Source organism: Chiloscyllium punctatum, chromosome 10, assembly GCF_047496795.1.
Source record: "Chiloscyllium punctatum isolate Juve2018m chromosome 10, sChiPun1.3, whole genome shotgun sequence".
Taxonomy (NCBI): domain Eukaryota; kingdom Metazoa; phylum Chordata; class Chondrichthyes; order Orectolobiformes; family Hemiscylliidae; genus Chiloscyllium; species Chiloscyllium punctatum.
Window position 1 is genome coordinate 48,821,948 of NC_092748.1, and position 25,075 is coordinate 48,847,022.

The following is a 25,075-nucleotide window of genomic DNA, read 5'->3' on the forward strand; positions in this document are numbered from 1 at the left end:
AAACTCTGACAATATGAGATTAGTTAAGCATTATGTCTAAATTTGACATTTCTTTTCTTTTTGCAGAATGTTGACAAATGGTCATTTAATGTATTCGCCCTCAATGAAGCCAGTGGCGACCATGCTCTGAAGTTCATGGTGCACGAGTTGTTCACCCGATATGATCTTATCAATCGCTTCAGGGTCAGGAAACTTTCAAGTTTAATATATAATTAAAACAAAGCAATTTATTTTCCAAATCATTGGCCAGAAAATGTTAATTGAATCCAGTACATCTTAACGTATCTGCATGTGACTGCCCATCAAATAAATATTTCTTTGTAATGTATTCAGTTAGAATTTCTAGTGAATAACAATATTGATTGAAAATAACCTATTCATTTTGCCACTTATAACAATTGCGGTTTGCATGATGATTCAGAATTGTCTGACATCAACTCCCACTGAAAGATTAGATCCCTATCACTAAATGATTACTTAATCACGAACACCACATATCATAGGCTACAAAGTAGATGAAGTTAATGATATTTTCTATATATTTCCCTCCTCTCCAAGTTGTGCAGTTCATCCTTGTTTACCATGTAGGTGAAAAATAATCAAATAACACATGAAAATGAATGCATCAATACTGACAATCATTACAATGTGTAAATTTTAGTGAGTGGAACTGCAGACCAAGGGAGCACAAGAAATGTGAAGGCAACAAATAGAAAATGTTGAGCCAAAGGAAGAATTTTCTGCTGTTTTGTTTTACGATCATCCACTCCCAAAATCATGACCAGCTGTGCGAAAACCAAGGCTGCCTACTCCAAAATCACACATGCAAATCAAATTCTCCACTGGTAACACTTTGACCTGAGCGAAATTTAAGCTGTTAATACAAAAATAAAGCTTTATTGAGTGTTGATTTACATAGATCACATCTTGATCACAATAGGAAGTACCAAAAGTATTAAGATTATCATGTCTTGAATATGCTGGGTGGAATTTTCACTCCCCCAGCCTGAAGAAAGTGGAAATGGAGTTGGGGGGGTTGGGGTAGCAAGAAATTATAGGGAGCTGCATCAGAACATTTCCTGAATGCATTCCTGTCATTAGAAGCATTTGGAGTAAATTGCCTAACAACTGAATAAAGTAAACATCACCAGAGTCCTACTGGATCACAGGTCTGCTCTCTCATTAGAGAAAGATGATTGATGATGGTTTAACCTGAGGGTCACCACAACTTGGGCAAAGGGAGATGTTGAGAAGGAGTGTCCTTCCTGGTAAACTCAGGCAGTGTAGGAACTGAATCCATGCTGTTGGTGTCACTCTGCATCACAAGCCAGCCTTTGAGCTAACTAACCCCTGCATGTACTCTACAGAGACAGTCTATCAATTTGAATAGTTAAGGCTCCAAACAGTGTTGTGAATAAAGGAGTAGTAAGTTTGCAGATGACACAAAAAAAAAATTGGTGGGGTAGTGGACAATGAAGATTGTTATCTCAGAATATCACAGGACTTTAGTCAGATGGGCCTAGAAGTTGCAGATGGAGTTTAATTTTGATAAATGTGAGGTGTTGCATTTTAGTGAGGCAAATCAGGGCAGGATTTATATACTTAATGGTAGAGGCTTGAGTGTTGCTAAACAAAGAGACATTAGAGTGCAAGTTCATAATTCCTTGATGGTAGAGTCACAGGTAGACAGGGTAGTGAAGAAGGTATTTGGTACACTTGCCTTTATTGGTCAGTGCATTGAGTGTTGAGGTATCATGTTGTGGCTGTATAGGACGTTTGCTGGACACTTTTGGAATACTGTGTTCACTTCTGATCTCCCTGCTATGGGAAAATGTTCAACTTGAAAGGGTTCAGAAAAAATTTACACAGGTTGGAGGGGTTGAGCTATAAAGAGAGGCTGAAAGGCTGGGGCTATTTTCCTTGGAGCATTGGAGACTGAAGGGTGACCTTATGGAAGTTTATATAAACATGATAAGGTGAATAGCCAAGATCTTTTTTCTCCCAGAGTGGGGGAATCCAGAACTAGAGGGCATGGATTTAAGGTGAGAGGGGAAAGTTTTAAAACAGATATAAAGGGCAACATTTTCACACAAAAGGTTGTGCATGTATGGAATGAGCTGCCAGAGGAAGTGGTGGAGGCTGGGCCAATTACAACATTTAAAAGGCACTTGAATGGGTATAGGAATAGGAAAGGTTTAGAGGGATAGGAGCCAAGTGTTGTAAAATGGGACTAGATTAGGTTAGGGCATCTGGTTGGTATGGACGTGTTGGATCAAAGTGTCTGTTTCCTTGCTGTACATCTCTATGACTCCCATTCTGTCTGATGTTGTGGTCCCAAAGGCCAAGGAAAGTTCCTGCCTATTATATTGAAGAATCTGAACAACCACATTACCAACAGTTCTTCTGGGTTTTGGGTTATCAGACTGACCAGATAGTTTGGAGAAAAATTCAATTTTACCTCCTTTGAATTATTGCAACCATTACCCTGTGCTCACTCTTAAAGCTGACATTTTGAAGACTCAGTAAGTCTGTAGACAGGCGCCTCAGAGTTACCATTCCTGGTGTGGAATGCTGTTACTTAATGATCCCTAGGAATTGGGATGAGTTCAGCTGAGAGAGAAAAAAATCTATATGTCCCAACTTTCCATATTCTGCCAACAAAGCAGGAGATGTAGAATTTCTGTCCTCTTGTCCTTCAGTTTAATTTGACATAATAGTAGATCATTTTGTAATAGTCATAGGGAAGTAAATCTGGGTCATATATATTATAAGTATATGAAACAGTACTGGTCAAGAAACAAAAACAGAAATTGCTAGAGAAACTTGGCTGGCCTGGCAGTGTCTGTGGAGAGAAAGCAGAGTTAACGTTTTGAGTCGAGTGACCCTACTTCAGAATCTTACAGAACAGAGGGTAGTGGTGGAAAGATGCTTTTCAGAATAGAGGGTTGTGATTAGTGGTGTTCCACAGGGATCAATGCTGGGGCCCCTGCTGTTCATGGTCTACATAAACAATTTGGAGGAAAATGTAGCTGGTCTAATTTGTAAATTTGTGGATGATACAAAGATTGGTGGACTTGTGGACAGTGAGAAGGATTGTCAGAGATACAGGAGGATATAGCTCAAGTTGGAGGCATGGGCAGAAAAATGGCAGATGGAATTTAATCTGGGAAAATGTGAGGTGATGTTTTTTGGAAGGTCAAGTGCAGGTGGAAATTATGCAGTGAATGGCAGAACTTTTGGAGGGTTGATATGTAGCGAGATCTGGGTGTGCACGTCCACAGACCACTGAAGGTGGCAGTGTAGGTAGATAAGGTTGTATGAAAGGCTTAAGGCATGTTTGCCTTCGTTGGAAGGTTCATTGAGTATAAGGACAGGCAGGTTATGCTGCAGCTCTGTAGAACTTCAGTTAGGCCACACTTGGAATATTAGGTACACCACACCACCAGAAGGATGTGGATGCTTTTGAGAAGGTACAGAAAAGATTTTCCAGGATATTGCCTGGTATGGGGGAATTTTATCTATGAAGAAAGATTGGATAGACTGGGTTTGTTTTCACTGGAATGCAGAGATTGAAGAAGTTTATAACATTGTGATCAGCATGGATAGAGAGGAAAGAATGAGGCTTTTTCACAGGGTGGAAGGGTCAATTACTAGGGGACACAGTTTCAAGGTGGCTGGGTGTTTAAAACAGATGGGCAAAGCAAGATTTTCACATAAAGAGTGGTGAGTGCCTGGACTGTGCTGCCAGAGGAGGTAGTGGAAGCAGACACAATAGCAGCATACAGGAACTTTAGAATATCCCTTATTGTCAGGTGTACTCAAGCGCAGTGAAAAGTTTGAAATGTCACCCCATGTGGTGCCACCTTAAGTACAGAACTTAGATACAAAAGTACCTGGGTGCATGCATGAACAGGAAGGGATTAGAGTCATAGAGATGTACAGCATGGAAACAGAACCTTTAGTCTAACCTGTCCATGCCGACCAGATATCCCAACCAAATCTAGTCCCACCAGCCAGCACCCGGCCCATATCCCTCCAAACCCTTCCCATCCAAATGCCTCTTAAATGTTGCAATTGTACCAGCCTCCACCACATCCTCTGGCAGCTCAATGCATACACGTACCACCCAAATACATGTACATCCTGTCCCTCAGGATTCCCTCCAATAACTTACCCACCACTGAGGTCAGGCTCACCGGTCTATAGTTCCCTGGCTTGTCTTTACCGCCCTTCTTAAACAGTGGCACCACGTTTGCCAACCTCCAGTCTTCCGGCACCTTTCCTGTGACTATCGATGATACAAATATCTCAGCAAGAGGCCCAGCAATCACTTCTCTAGCTTCCCACAGAGTTCTTGGGTACACCTGATCAGGTCCTGGGATTTATCCACCTTTTACCGTTTCAAGACATCCAGCACTTCCTCCTCTGTAATCTGGACATTTTGCAAATGTCACCATCTACTTCCCTACAGTCTATATCTTCCACAGTAAATATTGATGCAAAATATTCATTTAGTGGGCGGCACGGTGGCACAGTGGTTAGCACTGTTGCCTCACAGCACCAGAGACCTGGGTTCAATTCCCGCCCCAGGCGACTGACTGTGTGGAGTTTGCACATTCTCCCCGTGTCTGCGTGGGTTTCCTCCGGGTGCTCCGGTTTCCTCCCACAGTCCAAAGATGTGCAGGGCAGGTGAATTGGCCATGCTAAATTGTCCGTAGTGTTAGGTAATGGGTAGATGTAGATGTCGATGTAGGGGTATAGGTGGGTTGCGCTTCGGCGGGGCGGTGTGGACTTGTTGGGCCGAAAGGCCTGTTTCCACACTGTAAGTAATCTAATCTAGTATCTCTCCCATTTTCTGTGGCTTCACACAAAGGCCTCCTTGCTGATCTTTGAGGGGCCCTATTCTCTCCCTAGTTATCCTTTTGTCCTTAATATATTTGTAAAAACCCTTTGGATTCTTCTTAATTCTATTTGCCAACGCTATCTCATGACCCTGTTTTGCCCTCCTGATTTCACTCTTAAGTATACTCCTACTTCCTTTATACTCTTCTAAGGATTCACTTATGTCTCCTGTCTATACCTGACATATGCTTCCTTCTTCTTCTTAACCAAACCCTCAATTTCTTTAGTCATCCAGCATTCCCTATACTTACCAGCCTTCCCTTTCACCCTGACAGGAATATACTTTCTCTGGATTCTTGTTATCTCATTTCTGGAGGCTTCCCATTTTCCAGCCGTCCCTTTACCTGTGAACATCTGCCTCCAGTCAGCTTTTGAAAGTTCTTGCCTAACACTGTCAAAATTGGCCTTGTTCCGGTACTGTATTGTTCTTTGTTGTTTGTTGTTTGTTCTGATTGCAGCCAGGGAAAAGGTAAGTTGTTACACCGATGTCCAGCAAGGTGGGGGAGGCAGGACTGGGAGTGGACAAGTGACTGAATGGGTGGAGATGGACACCACTGAGAAAGAAAGAAAGTTTGGCAGACAAAGGGATGATTGATAGTAAGCCAGGCAAGGAGAAGTGTTGATAATTGGGTCCATACGTAGGTGAAAATCAATCGGCTGTGCTTCCCTGGCTTACTATCAACCATCCCCCGTTTGCATATCTTTCTTTCTCTCTCTCTAGCTCTGCCTCCACCCATCCATTCACCACCCTTCTCCAAACCCCAACCCTGACTTCCTGCATAGAGTATAACGTATACACCACCTTTTCCTAGCTACTATTAGTTCTGAAGAAGGGTCACTGTTCTCAAAATGTTAATTCTGCTTCCTCTCCACAAATGCTACAAAACTTACCTAGTTTCTCCAGCAACTTCTGTTTTTGTTCCAGGTCTTCAGCATCCGCAGTTCTTTGTTTTCTTTTAATGCTGGTTAAGGTTTCACCATTGTAGTGCAGAATCAAGTGTTGCAATATTTGGTGAAATGATTACTTGCATAATGATATAGTGGAGCAATTTAGTCTGGAGCAAGTCACTCTCGAGCTTTAGAGTGGTCTGCTTCCAGGAGATTAAGTCTGCAAAGCCTTGTTATGACGTGAAAATGTTTTCCATCTTTAAGACAATATAGAGAAGAAGGAAGTTATTATAAAATTAACTGTTTTGCTCCCGTTGTTGGGTGTTTTTTGCCTTTGGTTTGAACCAGCATATACAATGTTGTTGTTTCATCAAAACAGAAAGCAGTCCTTGCTGCATGGCTCAAATCACCAGTATCCATTTATGAAGCTAAATACTCCTGACTTAGTAGTGATAGAAAGTAAGAACTTGCATTTATATAACACCCTTCACACAGTCAGGACCCTGAATACTTTCCTGAAGTATAATTACTGTAGTAAAGTAATGTGTAATTCAGAACTAGGATTTTTTTCCACAGATTTAAAATTGATTCACTGCACAGAGGATTATCAAAGGAGAAACACACACATCTGGACAGTGATGAGAGAAAACGTAACTCAAAGACTGGAAACTATTAAATTATCCACCACATTTTCAATAAAATCAATAAAAATTAGATTATTTTCTGTTTTAAGTGAGGTATCCCTATAGGGCGAATGTAGAGTTAATGTAAATAGCTAAGGATTTAGAATGGCTTCTGTACTAATGTGTGACACAAAATTACAATTTTTAATAATCTATGACAACAATCTGAAGCTGCTTAATACATTCATGCAAACACACACAATTGTTAATGTAAAATCATTAACTATTAATCAGTCATTAACCGTATACATCTGGACAGCAAAATAAGCCAAATATTACAGCATTTTTTCCAATGAAATACACAGTAGGTTTAAAAAAAGTTAGAAGTTTTGTAATGTTAATGTCTTTGAAAAAATATTTGTCTATTGGCCAATGTTAGTGCATTGAACATTCAAATTAAAATGCAAAGTGTGCAGAATTTTATTTGAAAATAATTAAATTAACATTATAGAAATTTGATTAAATATATGTGCATTAAGTATAATATAATATAAGTATTAACATTTCAATACATATTTGGAATAGATTTCTTTATGTAATTTGTTTAAAGGACATATCTGAGTTATTTATTGATCAATCATACATTTGAAAAACAGACAACAACTATTCAAATCTTTGATAATTGACAATTTATTTGATAAATGTAATGTTTTGTGATATATATATATGTAATTCATAATGTTATCGCACCTCTTGACCTCGCTTAAAATACTTTTTCTCATTTAGATACCTGTATCTTCTCTAATGACTTTTGTCGAAGCCCTGGAGTTGGGTTACAGCAAGCACAAGAATCCTTACCACAACTTAATCCATGCAGCAGATGTGGCCCAAACAGTGCATTACCTAATGCTCCATACTGGTATTATGGTAAGAGTATGTTAGTATGGAGTTATTTTGTTTCAAAAGTGACATGCATATAAGTCTGTATTTGATATCTTGCGGCTTTCAGGGACAGTTTTGACCAAAAATGTTGCTGGAAAGTTGCCAAAACATTCAATGTAAAACCTTTCAAATTACAAACCTGTTATTGGCGTAGTATTGACACACAGCATTCTGAAAGTATGGCATCAGAAGCAAAATACTGTAGATCTTTTCATTGGTCATTCATTATTAGCATACTCATCAAAATAATATTTATGGTTGCTAGGTTCTAACTAGAAAATGTTTTCCAATGATTATGTTGTTCCTCTTCAGCAGGAAGTGATCTTTAGTTGTGTGGGAGACAAATTACTTCATAACTGACTATAAGAAACTACTCCCAGAGAGTCAGATTATAGAACAATAAATGAGTATTAAACAAATTTTACAGGATTAACCTTTAATCCATAGTTAGCATCTGAATAGTGTTGCCTAAGCTGCAATTTCACAAAAAGTTCCTGTTTTAAAAATGTTAAACAATCTGGGTACTTAAGTATGTAATGTTCTTGCGCAAACAGCCTGCTGTTCTCTTCACAGATGTCCCATCTTAAATATTGAATAATCTTATAATATACAAATAAAATAAACAAATCAGTATTCCTCTAAAATGGCTCAGGTTGTTTGGAAGATGAGTCATATTTGACTTGAAGCATTAACTCTGTTTCTCTCTCCACAAATGCTGCCAGACCTGCTGAGTTTCTCCAGTGTTCTCTTTGTATCAGATTTCCAGCATCCACAGTATTTTGCTTTATTTCAATTGTGCAGAACTCTGGGTTGCCAGCATGAGCAACTTATGCAGTGACTCCTAACTCAAATAGTGATTTCCCTCCTATGCACAAGAAAGGTCTTTCAAGTCTCTATGTCTGATTTTCCAAAGAGAATTGTGTTACATCTTCTCATATCAGCTGAATATTGTTTTTGACTGTTCCTCAGATTGTAGCCTTTCTGTTACAGCACTGGTTTACAGAACTGGAAATTCTCGCCATGCTTTTTGCAGCTGCCATTCATGACTATGAGCATACAGGAACCACAAATAACTTTCATATTCAAACCAGGTAAGGAGCAATATCACATAGTATCAGGAATAAAACTTCCAATGAATTTTTAAAACAATATCATCATACACCAATGAAATACTCTTCAAAGTGGAAACCTTATTGAAAAGTATATTTTACCTTCTATGCCGTTTAATTGAGCTACAGCAGATCAGGGTGTTGAAACTTCGTTAACCAGGCAGTATTGCATTGACCACTTTATTAACCTATTTAAAATGCAACTGTGTTGAAGACAGTGGAACATACTGTATGGGGAGTATAATAGACAGCTAATTCAATACTGTCCATTCTGCATTATCACCTGAAACAAATTTTTACTGCACCATTTGCAATAATGGAATCTCAGAAAACATCAGGAGATATTATATACTTAAGCCTTTTGCAATTCAAAAATGTAACATTATTTGTACAATTATTTTGGATTGTAAGATTACTTTGGATTTTTTGTTTTTTGCCTAATCTGTTAATTAGACAACCTGGAACCAATCTATAGAGTATAACATCTTCCAGGTGTTTATTTCTGCTACTTTGTTGAAATTCAATTTACTCTTAACTATCCCCTAAAATAGCCTAACTGTCACTCATTGCATCAAACGGCTAACAAATCTTTTTTGAAAAGCAGTGGAACCAGACTGACAACCTTATTTTATTTGTACAATTTGTGATGACCTCTTGTCTCATTTAGACTGTGTAAAATGAACAAGAATGCGACATAATTCTGGAAATCTGCAAAGAATTTAAGTTTCTTGACAGTTTTCAATGGACTAATACGTAAAGGAACTGCATTCATAAAACAAGAGGGAAATGAATTTTTTGCAAGACAGTTTTCAGAAGTTTCCAAACGTGACATTGGCTGTACCTTAAAGCCTGATCCCACTGTATTACTTGACAAAGCCTGTGATAGGAGTACAGAAAAATAGTCCACTGGCTACATTTGCTTAGAACCAGAGAGTTGCTGATACAAGTTACAACAAAGGCAGATAGCATTTCTAACAGCTCGTTCTATCACCACGTGCAATGAATTTTTGCAAAACAACTATCAGAGAGGTGTTTGGCTCACTATTTATTTATGCAAAAAGACTCATGCAGGTTTCTTGTCTTTGCCAATATGGCAGGAGTGCACATCCCCCATGGAATCAATGCAGGTCAGCCCTTTGGAGCCAGTTATATACATTTTAATCAACCCATTCAGACATGTTCTGATATAACTCTGGAGCAGCTTTGGCTTGCACTCAGGCCTCCTGGCTCAGACAGGGATGTTACAACCGTGTCACAGTTGTACAGATGGAAAAGACCAGCTTCCAATTTTCTAGTTTACTAGTGCGAGAAAATAAAAACCCAGCTTGCTTTACTTCTGTGAGAATTTTCTCACTTGTCAAACAGATATACAAGTGATATAGCATTATTTAACTTTTAGTCCCAAGGTTGTTATGAAGCAATTACATCTGATATACATTGCATCCCTTTCTATCAGAAGTCCACAAGCAGTAAGTCACTTGTAATGTATCAGACCTAAATTTCCCATGGCCAGCAACAGCCAATCTTACTGTCTCTCTGAACAAGGTTCAGGTTGCTTCACAGCTCAGTGACTCTGATTGTGTACAAACTGACAAAATCAACATGGTCCTACAAAAGGGAAATTGCGTTTGCTGAATGTATTCATATTTTATGAGGATATAATTAGTAAAGTCATAGAATCCCTACAATGTGGAAATAGGCCATTTGGCCCAACAAGTCCGCACCAACCCTCTGAAGAGTATCCCATCATGACCCATTACCCCCACCCTATTACTCTATATTTCCGCTGACTAATGCACCTAACATACGTATCCCTGGACACTATGGCCAATTCACCTAACCTGCATTGTGGGAGGAAACCCACACAGACACAGGGAGAATGTGCAAAGTACACACAGGCTGGAATTGAACCCAAGTCCCTGGCACTGTGAGGCAGCAGTGCTAACCACTGAGCCACTGTGCCAACCTATTGGTCTAAATGACCTGTTTCCACACTGTAGGGATTCTATGACTTCTATGGCTTTATTAAATAAGCAGTTCCACAAATGTTATTGTTACTTTCAGGTCCATTGATGATGTGTAGAATGTATACTGGGGAGAGTGGGCTTGAAAGTGCCATGAGTTGGCATTGACCATGTGAGGAGCCATTAGGGATGGACAGGCCATGAGTTGGCATGGAGGGTTTTAGAAGTTGTTGGGCTGTGTGCGTGGCATCAATTGGCATGAAGGCAGCTGGGGGTGACAGTATGTGAGACCATTGAATCCCTATGGAAACTGGCCATTAAACTCCAAAGTGCAAAAAAACAAATCTAGGTTTTAGATTCCCTTCAATGGCCCAACAAGTCCACACCAACCCTCTGAAGAGCATCCCACACAGTCACATCCCCCTACCCTATTCCTGCATTTCCCATGGCTAATGAACCTAACCTACACATCCCTGGACACTATGGGCAATTTAGCATGGCCAATCCACCTCGCCTGCACATCTTTGGACTGTGGGAGAAACCGCAGCACCCGGAGGAAACCCATGTAGACACGGGGATAATGTGCAAATTCTGCAGTCGCTCAAGGGTTGGGTCGAACTCAGCTCACTAGCGCTATGAGGCAGCACCTCTAACTGTGTCACTGTTTCACCCACAGGTCACCATTTAGAGAAGGTCTTGGGAGGAGGGGAGGGTGCAGCGGCTGTCCGCCATTTTGTGTAGGTTGCTGCGGTGTAGGGCTGCCATTTCTTCACGATGGAGAGGCATTGCCATTTTGTGTATTTCATGTGTTTCAGAGGGAGCAGTGGAGTTGGAGATGACAAGAAAGAGGCTGTTTGCCATTGAAGTAAATCTTTTAGCTGGGACATTTGTTGTGCACTTTGGAGCTGAATTGCCCTTTTTCTAGGTCCCATGTGTTGATGTGGAGAAGGACCAATGGGGGGGGGCTTTAGATGTCAATGCTCACTGACTTTGTAGAGTCTGCATATAGTTTTTCTCAATCGAGATCAGTCTTTTCCAAGCAGCCTTTATGCTTTGAAATAGTGGGCAGGAGCGGAGTGTTATGTGGGTTTGATGGTGACCTGTGAAAATCCTCTGCATTTGTTGATCTGAGTTACATAAGTCAGCAAATTGCCAAGTGGAAAGAACTGAAAAATTTCATGAACATCTGAAATGTTAAGTTGAGAGTTTGCTGAGCATGTCTTGTAAATCACTGAAGATACAAAGGTTTTAAGTTGTTGCCGTTTGTTGGAAGGTTGAAGGTTGAGGATGTGGTGCAACTATTGTCTGCATGACTGTATGTTCCAGATTTAGGCAAAAAAAGTGCTCTGGTTTTATACCTGCCAATCTAAGGGTTATGTTTAGATACGGAGTAAAACAAAAACCTGGTATTGGACCACTTTTTAGGTTACAGACTTTGGTTACCAGAAAGTGCAGTGTCCACTTTAAAGAAAGTATTGAATGTGAATTTGTGAAGCACTGACCTGAGTAGTGGACTAGCGTGGAAGTCCATAAGACCATAAGACATAGGAGTGGAAGTAAGGCCATTCGGCCCATCAGTCCACTCCGCCATTCGATCATGGCTGCTGAGCACTTCAACTCCACTTACCTGCATTCTCCCCATAGCCCTTAATTCCCCGAGTCAACAAGAATCTATCAATCTCTGCCTTGAAGACATTTAGCATCCCGGCCTCCACTGCACTCTGCGGCAATGAAGTCAGCCAGAATGAACAGATGAGACAACAGTAGACTAAGATTGAAGGGCTTGAGGAGGAAAGGGTTTGGATATGAAGAAATCACTAAAGCAGTGCAGAATGAGCTAGCCAGTACAAATGAAGAGTTCCTGGAGGAGCATATTGGCAGAAGCTGAGAGTGGAGGGGGCTGGTGGGGCAGATATGCAACTGAAGAAAGTTTTTCAGGGCTGATGTTTTCTGGAACAAGTCAGGTTAGAACAGAGGAAGACAGACTGAACCTAGTTTGCATGTTGAGAGACCAGTAATGTGATGTTAAAATTGAGTTTGAAATTGTATTCATTTTGAGCTGGTTCTGGTAATTTGTCTGTAAGGGATTACATAGGTGGGTGGGCAGCCAATACTGTCTAGTTTTATCTTTCAGGTATCTCTTTCAAAAAGCAAATCCAGCTTTCTGCAGCAAGATGACGTGGCTATCTTACATTAGTGAATGCTGATGCTTTGTTCTTTGTATTTTCTCTAACTTGTCAATAGATTGAGGTTCAATATTACTTACAGTCTGAGTAGTGAGGGCTACAGGGCCTCAGTTATAAGCAAACCACGAGCAAGATGTCTCAAAGAATGAAGGCAGGCCTTCAGCATTGGGCTGCCCTTTTTACCTCCTGTGATTTGTTTCTAGGGGTGGCAGGCTAACTTCATCCTGTATCCAGCCTGCTGAAGCAAAAATCGGATCTGGCAAGTCACAAAATTTCTGGATTCCAACTGTCTTAAAGACAGAAATATGGCTATAATAATTTCTCCAACAACTTTATTGAACAAAATGATTTACCATTTTGATTTTAGAAATTGAACAATGCCATATCAGACTGTAATCACTTAGCACATTAATTTAGAATCCGTCTATTTCAGTGGAGCTGCTAACTTATTTACATTGGTTTTTAATGGGTTAATGCCGGAATTACGGAGAAGATTGTGCGTGAAAAATTTGTCCAGTGGTTAAGTTCAGTCCACTTTCAGCTAATGCTGTAATTTCACTGTCTTTATTTTTCTGTCCTCCAAATCTCAGAATCAAATATTTAATGTATATTATTATATGTTTATTTATTAATAGATCAGGTGTGGCAATTTTATACAATGACCGTTCTGTTCTTGAAAACTATCATGTGAGTGCTGCCTACCGATTAATGCAAGATGAAGAAATGAATATTATGTGCAATTTATCGAAAGATGACTGGCGGTAAGATGACTCTTTCAGAATAGCAGAAGTAAAAATGATTGCAATTCCAATATTTCATTCTAAATGAATCACTTTAAGATATCTGAGAAGATATTTCAAAATGCAAGTGTCTCTCCTCTGTTTGACATTAAGGTGTGACTATAGATTTGTTATAGAATTGATTCAGTTGTTTTTATTTTGATGAAACCACAAACATTTTTCACAAATGAAGACAGCCTTTAAACCATGTTTACAGTTGAAAGAAAGCAGGAGGTTAATATTTTGGACATCTGTACTAAGGGCTTTAGTTTAACAAAGGTAGGGACTGAGAGTTCCAAGAACACAGCCATTTCATAGCACAGAACTTGAATATCACTCAAAAGAAACAAGCTGTCAAAGTTCACCAGAAGAACACAAGATGATAAGAAATAGAAGCAGAAGTAGGCCATTCAGCCCATTGAGTCTGCTCTGTCATTTAATGATATCATGACTGATCTGATAATCCTCAATTCCACTTTCCTGCCACTTCCCCATTATGTTTGATTCCTATGCTGATTAAAAATCTGTCCATTTTGTCTTGATTATACTTAATGACCCAGACTCCTGTAGTTAAGCATAACAAATTCATTAGTCTTTGAGAGGAGAAATATCTCCTGATCTCTGACTTAAAAGATACCCACTTATCCTGAGAATACAACCCCAGGGGGGAAACAACCTTTCCATAGTACTCTGTTAAGACCACTCAAAATCTTGCAGATTTCAATCAGATTGCCTCTCATTCTTCTAAGTTCCAATGAATAGAGGCCCAGCCTACTCAACCTCTCCTCAGAAGATGGTCCCACCATATCGATAATCAGTTTAATGAACATGCTGTCAACTGCCTTGAATGCCAGTACATGTTTCCTTAGATAAGAATGTTATCTACCTAGACTTCCAGAAGGCCTTTGATAAGGTGTCACTTAGGAGGCTGCTGAGTAAGATAAGGGCCCATGGTGTTAGAGTCAAGGTACTAGCACGGATAGAAGCTTGGCTGTTTGGCAGAAAGCAGAGAGTGGGGATAAAAGGATCCTTCTCAGGTTGGCAGCCGGTGACTAGTGGTGTTCCACAAGGGTCAGTGTTGGGACCACAGCTATTCACTTTATGCATTAATGATCCAGATGAAGGAACTGAGGGCATTCTGGCTAAGTTTGCAGATGATACAAAGATAGTTAGAGGGGCAAGTAGTATTGAGGAGGCAGGAGGCTGCAGATAGACTTTACAGGTTGGGAGAGTGGACAAAGAAGTGGCAGATGGAATACAATGTGGGAAAATGTGAGGTCATGCACTTTGGTAGGAAGAATAGAGGTATAGACTATTTTCTAATTGGGAAGAAAATTCAGAAATCTGCAGTGCAAAGGGACTTGGGAGTCCTAGCCCAAGATTCTCTCAAGGTAAACTTGCAGATTGAGTCAGTAATTAGGAAGGCAAATAAAATGTTGGTATTTATTTCAAGAGGACTAGAATATAAAAGCACAGATGTATTTCTGAGGCATTATTGAGCTCTGGTCAGACCATGTTTAGAGTAATTTTGGGTCCCATACCTCAGGAAGGATTTACTGGCTTTACTAGGGGATTTACTCGAGTAAGTCCAGAGTCAGTTCACAAGAATGATCCCAGGAATGAAAGGCTTAACATATGAGGAACGTTTGAGGACACTTGGACGATATTCAATGGAGTTTAGAAGGATGAGGAGGGATTTGGTTGAAACTTACAGAATACTGAATGGCTTGGACAGAGTGGATGTTGAGAAGATGTTTCATTTGGCAGGAGGGATGAGCACCCGAGGGTGCAGTCTCAGAGTAAAGGGAAGAGTCTTTAGAATGGAGATAAGGAGAAACTTCTTTAGCCAGAGAGTGGAAAATCTGTGGAATTCATTGCCACAGAAGGATGTGAAGGCCAGGTCATTGAGTATATTTGAAACAGAGATAGATAAGTTCTTGATTGCCATGAGGACCAAAGGTTAGGGTCAAAGGCAGGAAAATGGAGTTGAAAAACCTATCAGCCATGATTGAATGGGGGAGCAGACTGGATAAGCCAAATGGGCTAATTTCTGCTCCTATGAATTATGGTCTTATAAGAAGCTCAAAACTGTTCATAGTGTACCAGCTGTGATCTGACTAGCATCTTGTGTAGTTTTAGCAGAGCCTCCCTATTTTTATACTCCATTCCCTTTGAAATAAAGGCCAACATTCCATATCATATCATCTGCTGAACTTGTATGCTAGCTTTTTGTGCAAGGAAAGGCAGGCACGGTAGATTCACTTAGGGTGCAACTGGGCAGATGCACGAGTAGGTGGGAATTAGAGGGATACAGATGCTTCGGAATTTGGCGATAGGTTTAGACAGTGGATTTGGATTGGCGCAGGCTTGGAAGGCCAAAAGGCCTGTTCCTGGACTGTAGGTTTTCTTTGTTCTTTGTTCTTTTGATTCCCAAATCTCTCTATACTGGAGGTTTCTTCAGTCCTTCGCCATTTATTCTGCCTGCCAAAGTGCATAACTGCACATCATCTCATATTATATTCCATCGACCAATCTTTTGTCCACCTACTTAATCTATATCCTTCTGCAGATTCTGTGTCATCCTCAAAATTTGCCTTCCCATCTATTTTGGTGTCATCTGTAAATTTGGCTGTAGTACATTCAGTTTCCTCATCTGTGTCATTCAGATATATTGTAAATAATTACGACCCCAGCACTGATCCCTCTGGCGCTCTGCTGGTTACAATTTGTCATTCTGAAACGCACCCCCAGGATCCCAACTCTCTGCCCAATTAGTTAGCCAGATGTCTATCCAAGCTAATACACTGCGCCCAACACCATGGGCTCTTACGTTATCAAGTAATCAAATATGTGCTACTGTTGATGATTGATTTGACCTGCCAATTGCTATCCTCTAGGACAGTAGTTGTCCTGATCAGATCATTGTTCAGGCACGCTAACTCACAAATGTGCCAAAGACCCATTTGATAAGTGTCCTGTGTACCCAAATTTAACCTGCAAAGGCAAAGTATCACTAACATTCAAAAAAACAGAGCTGCAATCTGTTGAACATTGCAATGTCCACACAAATGACTTTTCTTCCACTAAGAGGATTTCTGTCATTGGTCCAAAAAGGTATTCCACTTAACACAAATAAAGCAATCAAATAATTTTTTGCATGAATTTAAGTGCCAGTATGATGCCAAGCATGTACATATCTATTCCAGTAAGTGGCTGATTAAAACAAACAGAATGCTCCTTTGGTTATTCATTATGGACATAATAAAGACCACATTCAACAGCCTGCTCTTGCAAAACCCAAAATAAAACATCTGCTGCTAGATGTGATTCTGCAATTGGTCAGCACTTTGAGTGTGCGAGTGACCAAGTCAAATTCATAACGTGGCTCATTTGCATGCGCTGATTAACAAGCCTTCATACACAGGGCCCTGTTCACTCCAACAAAAGAAGTAATTCAAAACTTGCACCATTTCGTAATACCAGAGAGCCTGGGGATCTGTCAGCTCTCTGTTGCTTTCTCTGGGGCAATGATTCAGACAATCCGAGTTGTCTTGAAACCCGATCAGCATCCAATTCTCCTGTTCTCTTGATTGTGATTGGTTGGAATTCAGCATTCACATTTGTCCTGAAGAATATGAAAGAAAATGTTTCAGAAATGTGCCTCCCTTTTCAGCCATTTTTAACATAACCCTAAAAGTTTATTCGTTGAATTGTGAACAACAAAATTCACACACAGAAAATAGTTTGTTACTGAAACCAGAATAACTTGCAGGGAACAATGTATGGCCATGAATTAAACTGGCAGTTATCGTGCTGGATTGAGTGCTCAATCTGGATCTAAGATTATCTCTTTGTGCATTTGAATATTCCTGAAAAAAGTTAAATCTTGCCAAAGCCTTAAATCAGGACAAGCGGCAGGATGTCAAACTTTAAACATGATTTGGAGATGCCGGTGTTGGACTGGGGTGTATAAAGTTAAAAATCACACAACAGCAGGTTAGAGTCCAACAGGTTTAATTGGAAGCACTCGCTTTCAGAGCGCCGCTCTGCACCCGATGAAGGAGCGGCATTCCGAAAACTAGTGCTTCCAATTAAACCTGTTGGACTATAACCTGGTGTTGTGTGATTTTAAACTTTAAGCTAATTTACATCAGAAGCAAAAACAGAAATTGCTGGAAAGGCTCAACATTTCTGGCAGCGTCAGTGGAGAAAAAGCAGAGTTAACCTTTTCTGGTTCCATGACCCTTCCTCAGAACTGGGGAAGAGTTACTGCACTTGAAACATTAACTTAGATTTCTTTGCATTGATGCTGCCAGACCTGCTGAGCTTTTACAGCGACTTCTGCTTTTGTTTCTGATTTCCAACATCTGCAGTTCTTTTGTTTTTTAGGTACAACTCTTTATATTATTGGAGAAAAGGGTGCAGAAAATTAGCTTTTTTCTATTTGTCTTGATCAATGCTAGATGAAAGCTTTGGCAATGTGTCTCTGTTTTCAGTAATATTCAAGTTTATTACCATCAAGCACTCTCTAGGTGTTCATCATGAATCTTTCGGCCACTTACAAAATGTAAATCCATTTTTTATTCATTTACCTTGTTCTAAGTTGCAAAGTCTAACAGAACCCAATATTCTAAGTGACGAGTAATAAAGCTTACAGCACTGAGGTCTGCCTTTCTCAGATCCATAGCAATCCAAAAGGAAATGCCAACAAATAAATATGAAACAAAATAGAAATGAACTGCTTGGATTTCTGGGACACATTGGCAGTGCTTAGTGGACAAATGTGAAACAAAGGATGAATTTACACATTTGCTAAAATTTGTGAAACTCTTAACATTTGAGCACAAAAGACATTTAATTTAAATGTAAATTGATCACCTGGTAGGTGGATGAATACCGACCATGTTACATCCTTGTCTCCGTTATATAGAGGGGCTAAACTCTAACCTTCAACTTGACTATCTCAGTCCTTGACTTTTTAATTGCTTCTCAGTTACAAGCTCTTGGCCTCTTTTCACTTTATGCCAAGTTCCAGACTACTTTTGATGCTCAGTTCTAACCTCAGCCTTCAATCCACCCCATCTAAAAGTACCGCAGACACTGCAGTTTCTCATTCCCAAAGCTCCATGCCCAGCAAGAGACAACTCTATTTCTGCAACAGTTTTGAGCCCAAATTATTCTCAATATCTCCTCTATAGAGCCCACGGAGCAAGTTTACTTCTGTTCCTATTTCTAATGGTCTACAGACCATTTCAGTGTTCAGGAACTCTAAACTGTTCATGATCAGGTTGAAACTCTGAGCTTACTCCTTGGAAACAATATGAACAATATTGTATTAACATTCATCCACTTGGGTGGGATGGTCCAGAACAATTAGGCATCATGTTAAAGTTAGAGCTATGATTCTTGAGAAAGATTCAAGAAACATTTTTTGACATGAGATGACCTGGAATTCTTCCACAAAAATCTGTTGGTTCAAGGTGGGTTGAAAATTTCAAACCTTGTCAGGCACGATTTGTGGTTCAGTGGTGGGCACCGCTACCTCATAGCTCTGGGCACCCATGTTCAATTCTAACCTCATGTAGTTGTCTGTGTGGTGTTTGCACGCTCGCCTCATGTCAGCCTGGGTTTCCTCCCACATTCCAGGGATGTGCAGACTAGGTGGGCTAGCCATGGTAAAAGGAGGAGTTTTGGGTTTAGGTGGAATGCTCTTCAGAGGGTCGGTACAGATTCGATAGGCCAAATGGCCTGATTCTGCACTGTAAAAATTCTATGATTCTAAGACAGCCAGAATTCTGGAACCAAGGCAGCTGGGCAAGGCAAAGGTACAGATCAGCTACGATCTATTTGAATGGACAGATATCGTATTCCTGTTCCTATCTCCATTGCATTTCTGTCAATTATTGGGTGCCAAGAAGACTCATCGTTTTAACTTACCAGTCTGTTCAATATATTAATGTCCATTAACGCATCCAGGAGGCTGACAGGCAAGGTTTGTAAGAATTCCTAACTTCTCATGTGGCCACAATAATTCAATTTGCTTTTCAAAATATTTGGAGACAATACATAAGACCTTTCGAAGTCTTGAGAAAGTAGGGAAGCAGGTACTAATCATGACTCACCCACCTTTTCTTGAAAGCATCATCAGGATCCTACAACAGATGTTGGGCCAATTTGCATAATTGAACAACTTTCCTTGTCTTAAGTAAGAATGTTGGATGCTCAATTACAGGCATGTCTTAAATCTGACTCAAATAGTCAATTAGATGCCCAATCTCCCTGCCAGAGTTTCAACTGCTAGTTTTGACTGTTATCAGGCAAGGAGTGGGCATCTTGCAGATGAAGGTCTTCCACCTGAACTATGAGTTTCATTTGATTTTGGTGCAAAGGCATTGGTGTCTTTTAATAATTAGACTGCTTCTTAGCACCAATCAATTGACCAAAATAGCAAAGAAGTCACTTTCTTTAACTTATGGACAAGATTTAATCTTAAGTAAAATCAGCCTGATCAGAATTATTCAGATGTGCTGGCATTTCGGCTGGTGAACCATATTTCAGTGTTGACATTCCTTTACTCGTGGGAACACTAGACATTGAGCACATTTTTATGTATTTTTCCATTCTTTTATTTTAGACGTGCAAAGGAAGCTAGCTGCCAGATCTTTTCCCATATTTAGCATTGTCAATCAGCTAGTCATAGCATCATGTTTTATAAATCAAACAGGGATCTGCGTTCATTGGTGATAGAGATGGTTTTATCGACCGACATGTCTTGTCATTTTCAACAAATCAAGACCATGAAAAACGTTTTACAGCAGCCTGAAGGGTGAGGCAATCTCCTTTTCTTGACTTTTTTTTGCTAAAAACAGGAATTATGCATCACACAATACCCACCAACAATTCTTGAATGCAACATGATGTGTGTCCTTGATTTCTCAGGGCTGACAAAGCTAAAGTCATGTCCTTAATGCTGCATGCAGCAGATATAAGTCATCCTGCAAAAACCTGGCAACAGCACTACCGCTGGACAATGACATTGATGGAAGAATTCTTTAGACAGGTAATGGCGTTTGGTGTGCTATGGAAAAACACATTATACATACAAGACGAGCATTTTTGCAAGCATTTTACTGTAGAAACACTATTTTCTAAAGCCAGTGCCCTATCATGCAAACATTGTGCATCATTTAATTAAGAATGTTTTTGTTCAAAGTATTATCTATTTAGTCTTTCCTCATCACAGAAAAGTTTTTATAATGAGGCCAAAACTTCTAAAACTGTTTCCATATATGTTTAGGCCAAGTCATTTTTTTGGGGACAGCCAACAAGACAGAAACTCACTTCTGCCACAAAATGGACATCCTGAACTCCTTCAGGTTTTAGCCTTTCTCCTGGTCTGCACTCCGGCTTCCAAATCAGCTCCTATACGTATGGGAACTGGGGACATGTAGGTCTGAGTTTCCTATAGTTATTCTCACAGTGTAATTAGTGGAGTGGAATAGTGGGCAGAGGGAGGGTAGAAAGAGAATTAGAAGGCACAACTGTTACCAGGACCAGAAAAACATGGAGAGTTTCAGGAGCCATTTCTGCAGCTGGATGCAGCTTTGTGACATTCTATCTTCACAGCCTTGACCTGTTTTCTTACTAATATTGAGATTATGAGACCACAATGAGAATTTGACCATTCTAATCCTACACACAGCTGGTTCCTCTGTCTCATTAGAAAATACTTAGTCTGTACTGAGATCCTTGATCCTCCATTCTGTTCTCTTAACTAATCATGACCCAAGTTCTTTACCATAAAGTGTGGTCCTAAATTTACTACACACTCCTGTCTTATAATTCTGTCCACACCTCAGTAAGCCATCCAATCAAGATGCAGCATGCAATTTAATTCATTGTCATGCTCCATCTTCCACGGACTTCAACCGTCAAAATATTGAAACATAAATTTGGAGTCAGTAAAAATGAATGAATTTTAAATGAGTCAAAATCTCACTAATGATCTATTTACTGCCATTCAGCTTAGATTTCAAGTTTGGTGCATTACCAAAATGAGCAATTCCACATTGTTCTACATTATACTCCATTTATCATATCTTTGCCCACTCACTTAACTGATCAACCTATCTTTTTATAGCCTCCTTACCTCCTTGTCACAATTTGCTTTCATAATGAGCTGTATTTTTCGGTAAATTTGGCAACCCATACTTTCTGTCCCTTCATCTAAGTCATTTACATAAATTGTAATCAGTTTAAGTCCCAGCATCAGTTTTGTACCATTCCACCTGTTGTACCTTGCTAATCTGAAAAAGACCCATTTATGCCTATTCTCTGCTTCCTGTTAGCCAGCCAAGCTGTTTATCCATGCAAATATAATATCCACTTCATCATGACATTTTCCATAATAACCTTGAATGTTGCACTTTATCAAATGCCTCCTTGAAATCTAAGTATAATGCATCCACTACTTCCTCATTTATCTACACCACATATTACCTCCTTGAAGAACTTCATGACAAAAGTCAAACATGATTTCTCTTTCACAGAAGCATGTCAACTGTACCTGATTACTTTGAACTTATCTAAGTGTGCTAACCATTTAATAACAGCTTCTAACAGTTAAAAGACAATAGACAATAGGTACAGGAGTAGGCCATTCTGCCCTTCGAGCCTGCACCACCATTCATTATGATCATGGCTGATCATCCTCAATCAGTATCCTGTTCCTGCCTTATCTCCATAACCCTTGATTCCACTATCCTTGAGAACTCTATCCAACTCTTTCTTTCTTAAACGAATTCAGTTTCCTTATGACAGATGTTGACATAACTGGCTTTGTTGTTTACTGCTTTCTGTCTCTCCTCCTCTTTGAATAAAGAAGTTACATTTGCTATTTTCCAATTTAATTGTTCATTCCCAAATCAAGGAAATTTTGGAACATTAAAATCAATGGATTAACTACCTCACTACATACTTCTATTAAGACTCCAAGCTGAAGTCCATCAGGATGCAAGCACTTGTCAACCCATAGCTCCAACACTTCTCCTGTGGCAGAATGAGAGACAATTCCTGGATGTTCAAGAATTGTTAGAAAAACAAGAAGCAGCACCATACCACATTCCCTTCCTGTATTAACCCCCTTAACCACCTGACTCCAGTACTGTATTGTAACCTATTTTTCTAATCAACCGGTTCAGAGATGTAATTACATATCTCTGAAGCAGGTTGGACTTGAACCTGGGCATCTTGGTTCAGGGATAGGGACACTACCACAGCACCACAGGAGAGCCCGGTGCTCTATTGTACATCACAGTCCTTTAATCACCTAACTCCAGCACTCTGTTGTAAATTGCAGTTATTTGCTCAGCCATACTAAATTGGCTAGTTTCGTATGCTCCTAAAATAAATGCCTAGCTGACCAAATTAATGAGAAACCAATTCCAATTGCTTCTTAATTACGCCAGACTGCTCTCTCACTGCCAGCCTTGTTAAAAGCCTGGCTTAAGGCTGGAAAGCACAGAACCAAAATTGTTGATTTCAGTTAAATTCCAGCTACGTTAAAGGAGAGGGTAGAAGGCAAAAATTAACATCTTTAGTTCATCTTCGACAATCTTCCTGCCAATATGGCTATACTCTTCAAATGAAGAATTTTGAACCATTCTTATTTGATGTTGCTTACATATTCTTTCCATACAATAAAGGTGTATTGTAATCAAGTTGATTTCATTGCTCTGATGCCAGGGCTGGATGCACTATTTTCACTCTCACTCCTCTGCTCTGCCAAACACACATGCAAATCAACAATTGCTGTTATCTGTTCTTCATTAAAGAATGTAGAAGTATTAGTGTTTTCTTTAATTTTGATAACATGTCATTTTCTATACAGGGTGATAGTGAGGCTGATTTAGGATTGCCATTTTCCCCACTATGTGATCGAAAATCCACAATGGTGGCACAGTCTCAGATCGGTAAGTGTGTACAACAATGATGTCTAGGCATCTGCATGCGTTATTTTTAAAATTCAGTTTTCACATTAATAGGGCCTGATCGTAATTGGCAAGATTTCTCCTGTACAAGGATCATCTTGAAGGACAAAGATCACATTTTCCCCACTGCATGACTTTCTTATCTCTGCCCTCTCTTTTCCACTCGTACCTCCAACAAAAAGTGGCAGGAGCTCTTGGTTTTCTTTGAACCTAAATCTCAGGCCATTAAATCAGCTGTCTCTATTGTTCCTTGTAATTTCCCAGTTTAACTAGTTCAAAACCCTTTAATGTTTAGCTCCTGCATTAACCATGAGCTTGCATCTTACACTACTTCATCCCGACTTTTTCCTCATGTGCTCTTTGAGCCCAGCCACCCCTGGTTCCTTGAACCTATTTCCATTAATTTGGTGACACTCAACTTTCCTTCCTGACACCCAGGAGAGCAAATATTGTAAATGGTTCTCTCTCCCTAGATACTAAACGCCTCTTCTTTTAATCTGCATTCATATATTCCTCATTCAATCAAACCTTAATCTCTCTGTCCATGCAAAGTACCATCTCATCACCAACCTCCCTTTCCTTATCAGCGTCCTCATATTGTCACATCCCAAATGAGTGCCCATCTTTCCCAGCATTCCATGCTTGAGTCCTTGCACTCAGGTTTCCAATCCAGACATAGTAGCAAAAGGTCCTTGTCAAAGTCATGAATGACGTGCTATCTGAGTGTGAAAAGGCAAACAATCCTTTCTCATTCTGTCAAGCAGCCTGCAAGTTTTTGATACAGTTAATCACAACATCCTCCTTTGCCACTCCATTGCCATCCAACAATTGCTCTGACCCAGTTCCATTCTTATCCATTCTAATCATAGCTAAAGAATAACTTGCAATGACAACTTTTTGGTAGGCAATTTTCTCATTGGCCAGTAAGAAATATTGAGCTCATTTGAGTAACAAAGCTTTCAGAACTATATTTTCAAATGTCATTGACAGTGAATTCCCACTGGCAGGGAGAGTCTTGTAACAGATATTTAATTACACCAACTTTGGGAGATCATCCACATATAGTTTCAGTGAACATATGTCTCTCTGTGGTTCTCAGGTCTGAAAGTGGAATTATGAACACAGAATAAGAAGCTGCACAAAGAAAACAAATGTCTAAATTAATTTTCAGAATCAATTAATGACCATAAGCATACATTGTACCTTGGATAGGGTTAAGGGAGATCTGTGTAATACACAGAACATTATGGGCTTAATCTTGTGCTGTCTTGGCAAAGTTGGTAGTGGTGTCTATTTATTCAGGTGGGGGTACTGCCACCTTCCCACTTCCACCCAGAAACAATAGTTTGAGCAACACCCCCAATGTGACCAACTCTTATGAAATAAAGGACACTCAGCTATCAGACCGGGAGGGTGGAGGTTGCCAGTGACCATAGAATTGAGGATGGGGGTGGTGGTGGTGTTAAAGCAGCCAAAATGTACCTCTTTTCTTGTAGACTAACAATGTTTTGATTTCTCTGTTCACCAAATCACAGATTTGTAGCCCCACTCAAGTCATTCAACCAAGGAATGGCATGGTGGCTGACCAAAATGTATAGTTGTTGGATTATTGAAAGAAGGTCTCACGGTGCAGTGAGGAATACCTCCAGCCTCACAGCACCAAGGATTGGGTTCAATTCCACCCTCGGGCAAC

The 25,075-nt window shown here is 39.9% G+C and overlaps 1 protein-coding gene across 6 annotated transcripts in view; it reads left to right on the plus strand.

Annotated features, from left to right (window-relative positions):
* Positions 1 to 25,075, plus strand: part of pde1a (phosphodiesterase 1A, calmodulin-dependent) — an 811,397-nt gene that overhangs the window by 744,875 nt on the left and 41,447 nt on the right. For all 6 annotated transcript variants that reach the window (XM_072579068.1, XM_072579063.1, XM_072579064.1 and 3 more), the window contains 7 exons: positions 67 to 183; positions 7,200 to 7,340; positions 8,346 to 8,446; positions 13,250 to 13,375; positions 20,118 to 20,219; positions 20,333 to 20,453; positions 23,283 to 23,364. In XM_072579068.1, coding sequence (XP_072435169.1) covers positions 67 to 183; positions 7,200 to 7,340; positions 8,346 to 8,446; positions 13,250 to 13,375; positions 20,118 to 20,219; positions 20,333 to 20,453; positions 23,283 to 23,364 — 790 coding nt within the window. The remainder of the gene's footprint in view (positions 1 to 66; positions 184 to 7,199; positions 7,341 to 8,345; positions 8,447 to 13,249; positions 13,376 to 20,117; positions 20,220 to 20,332; positions 20,454 to 23,282; positions 23,365 to 25,075) is intronic.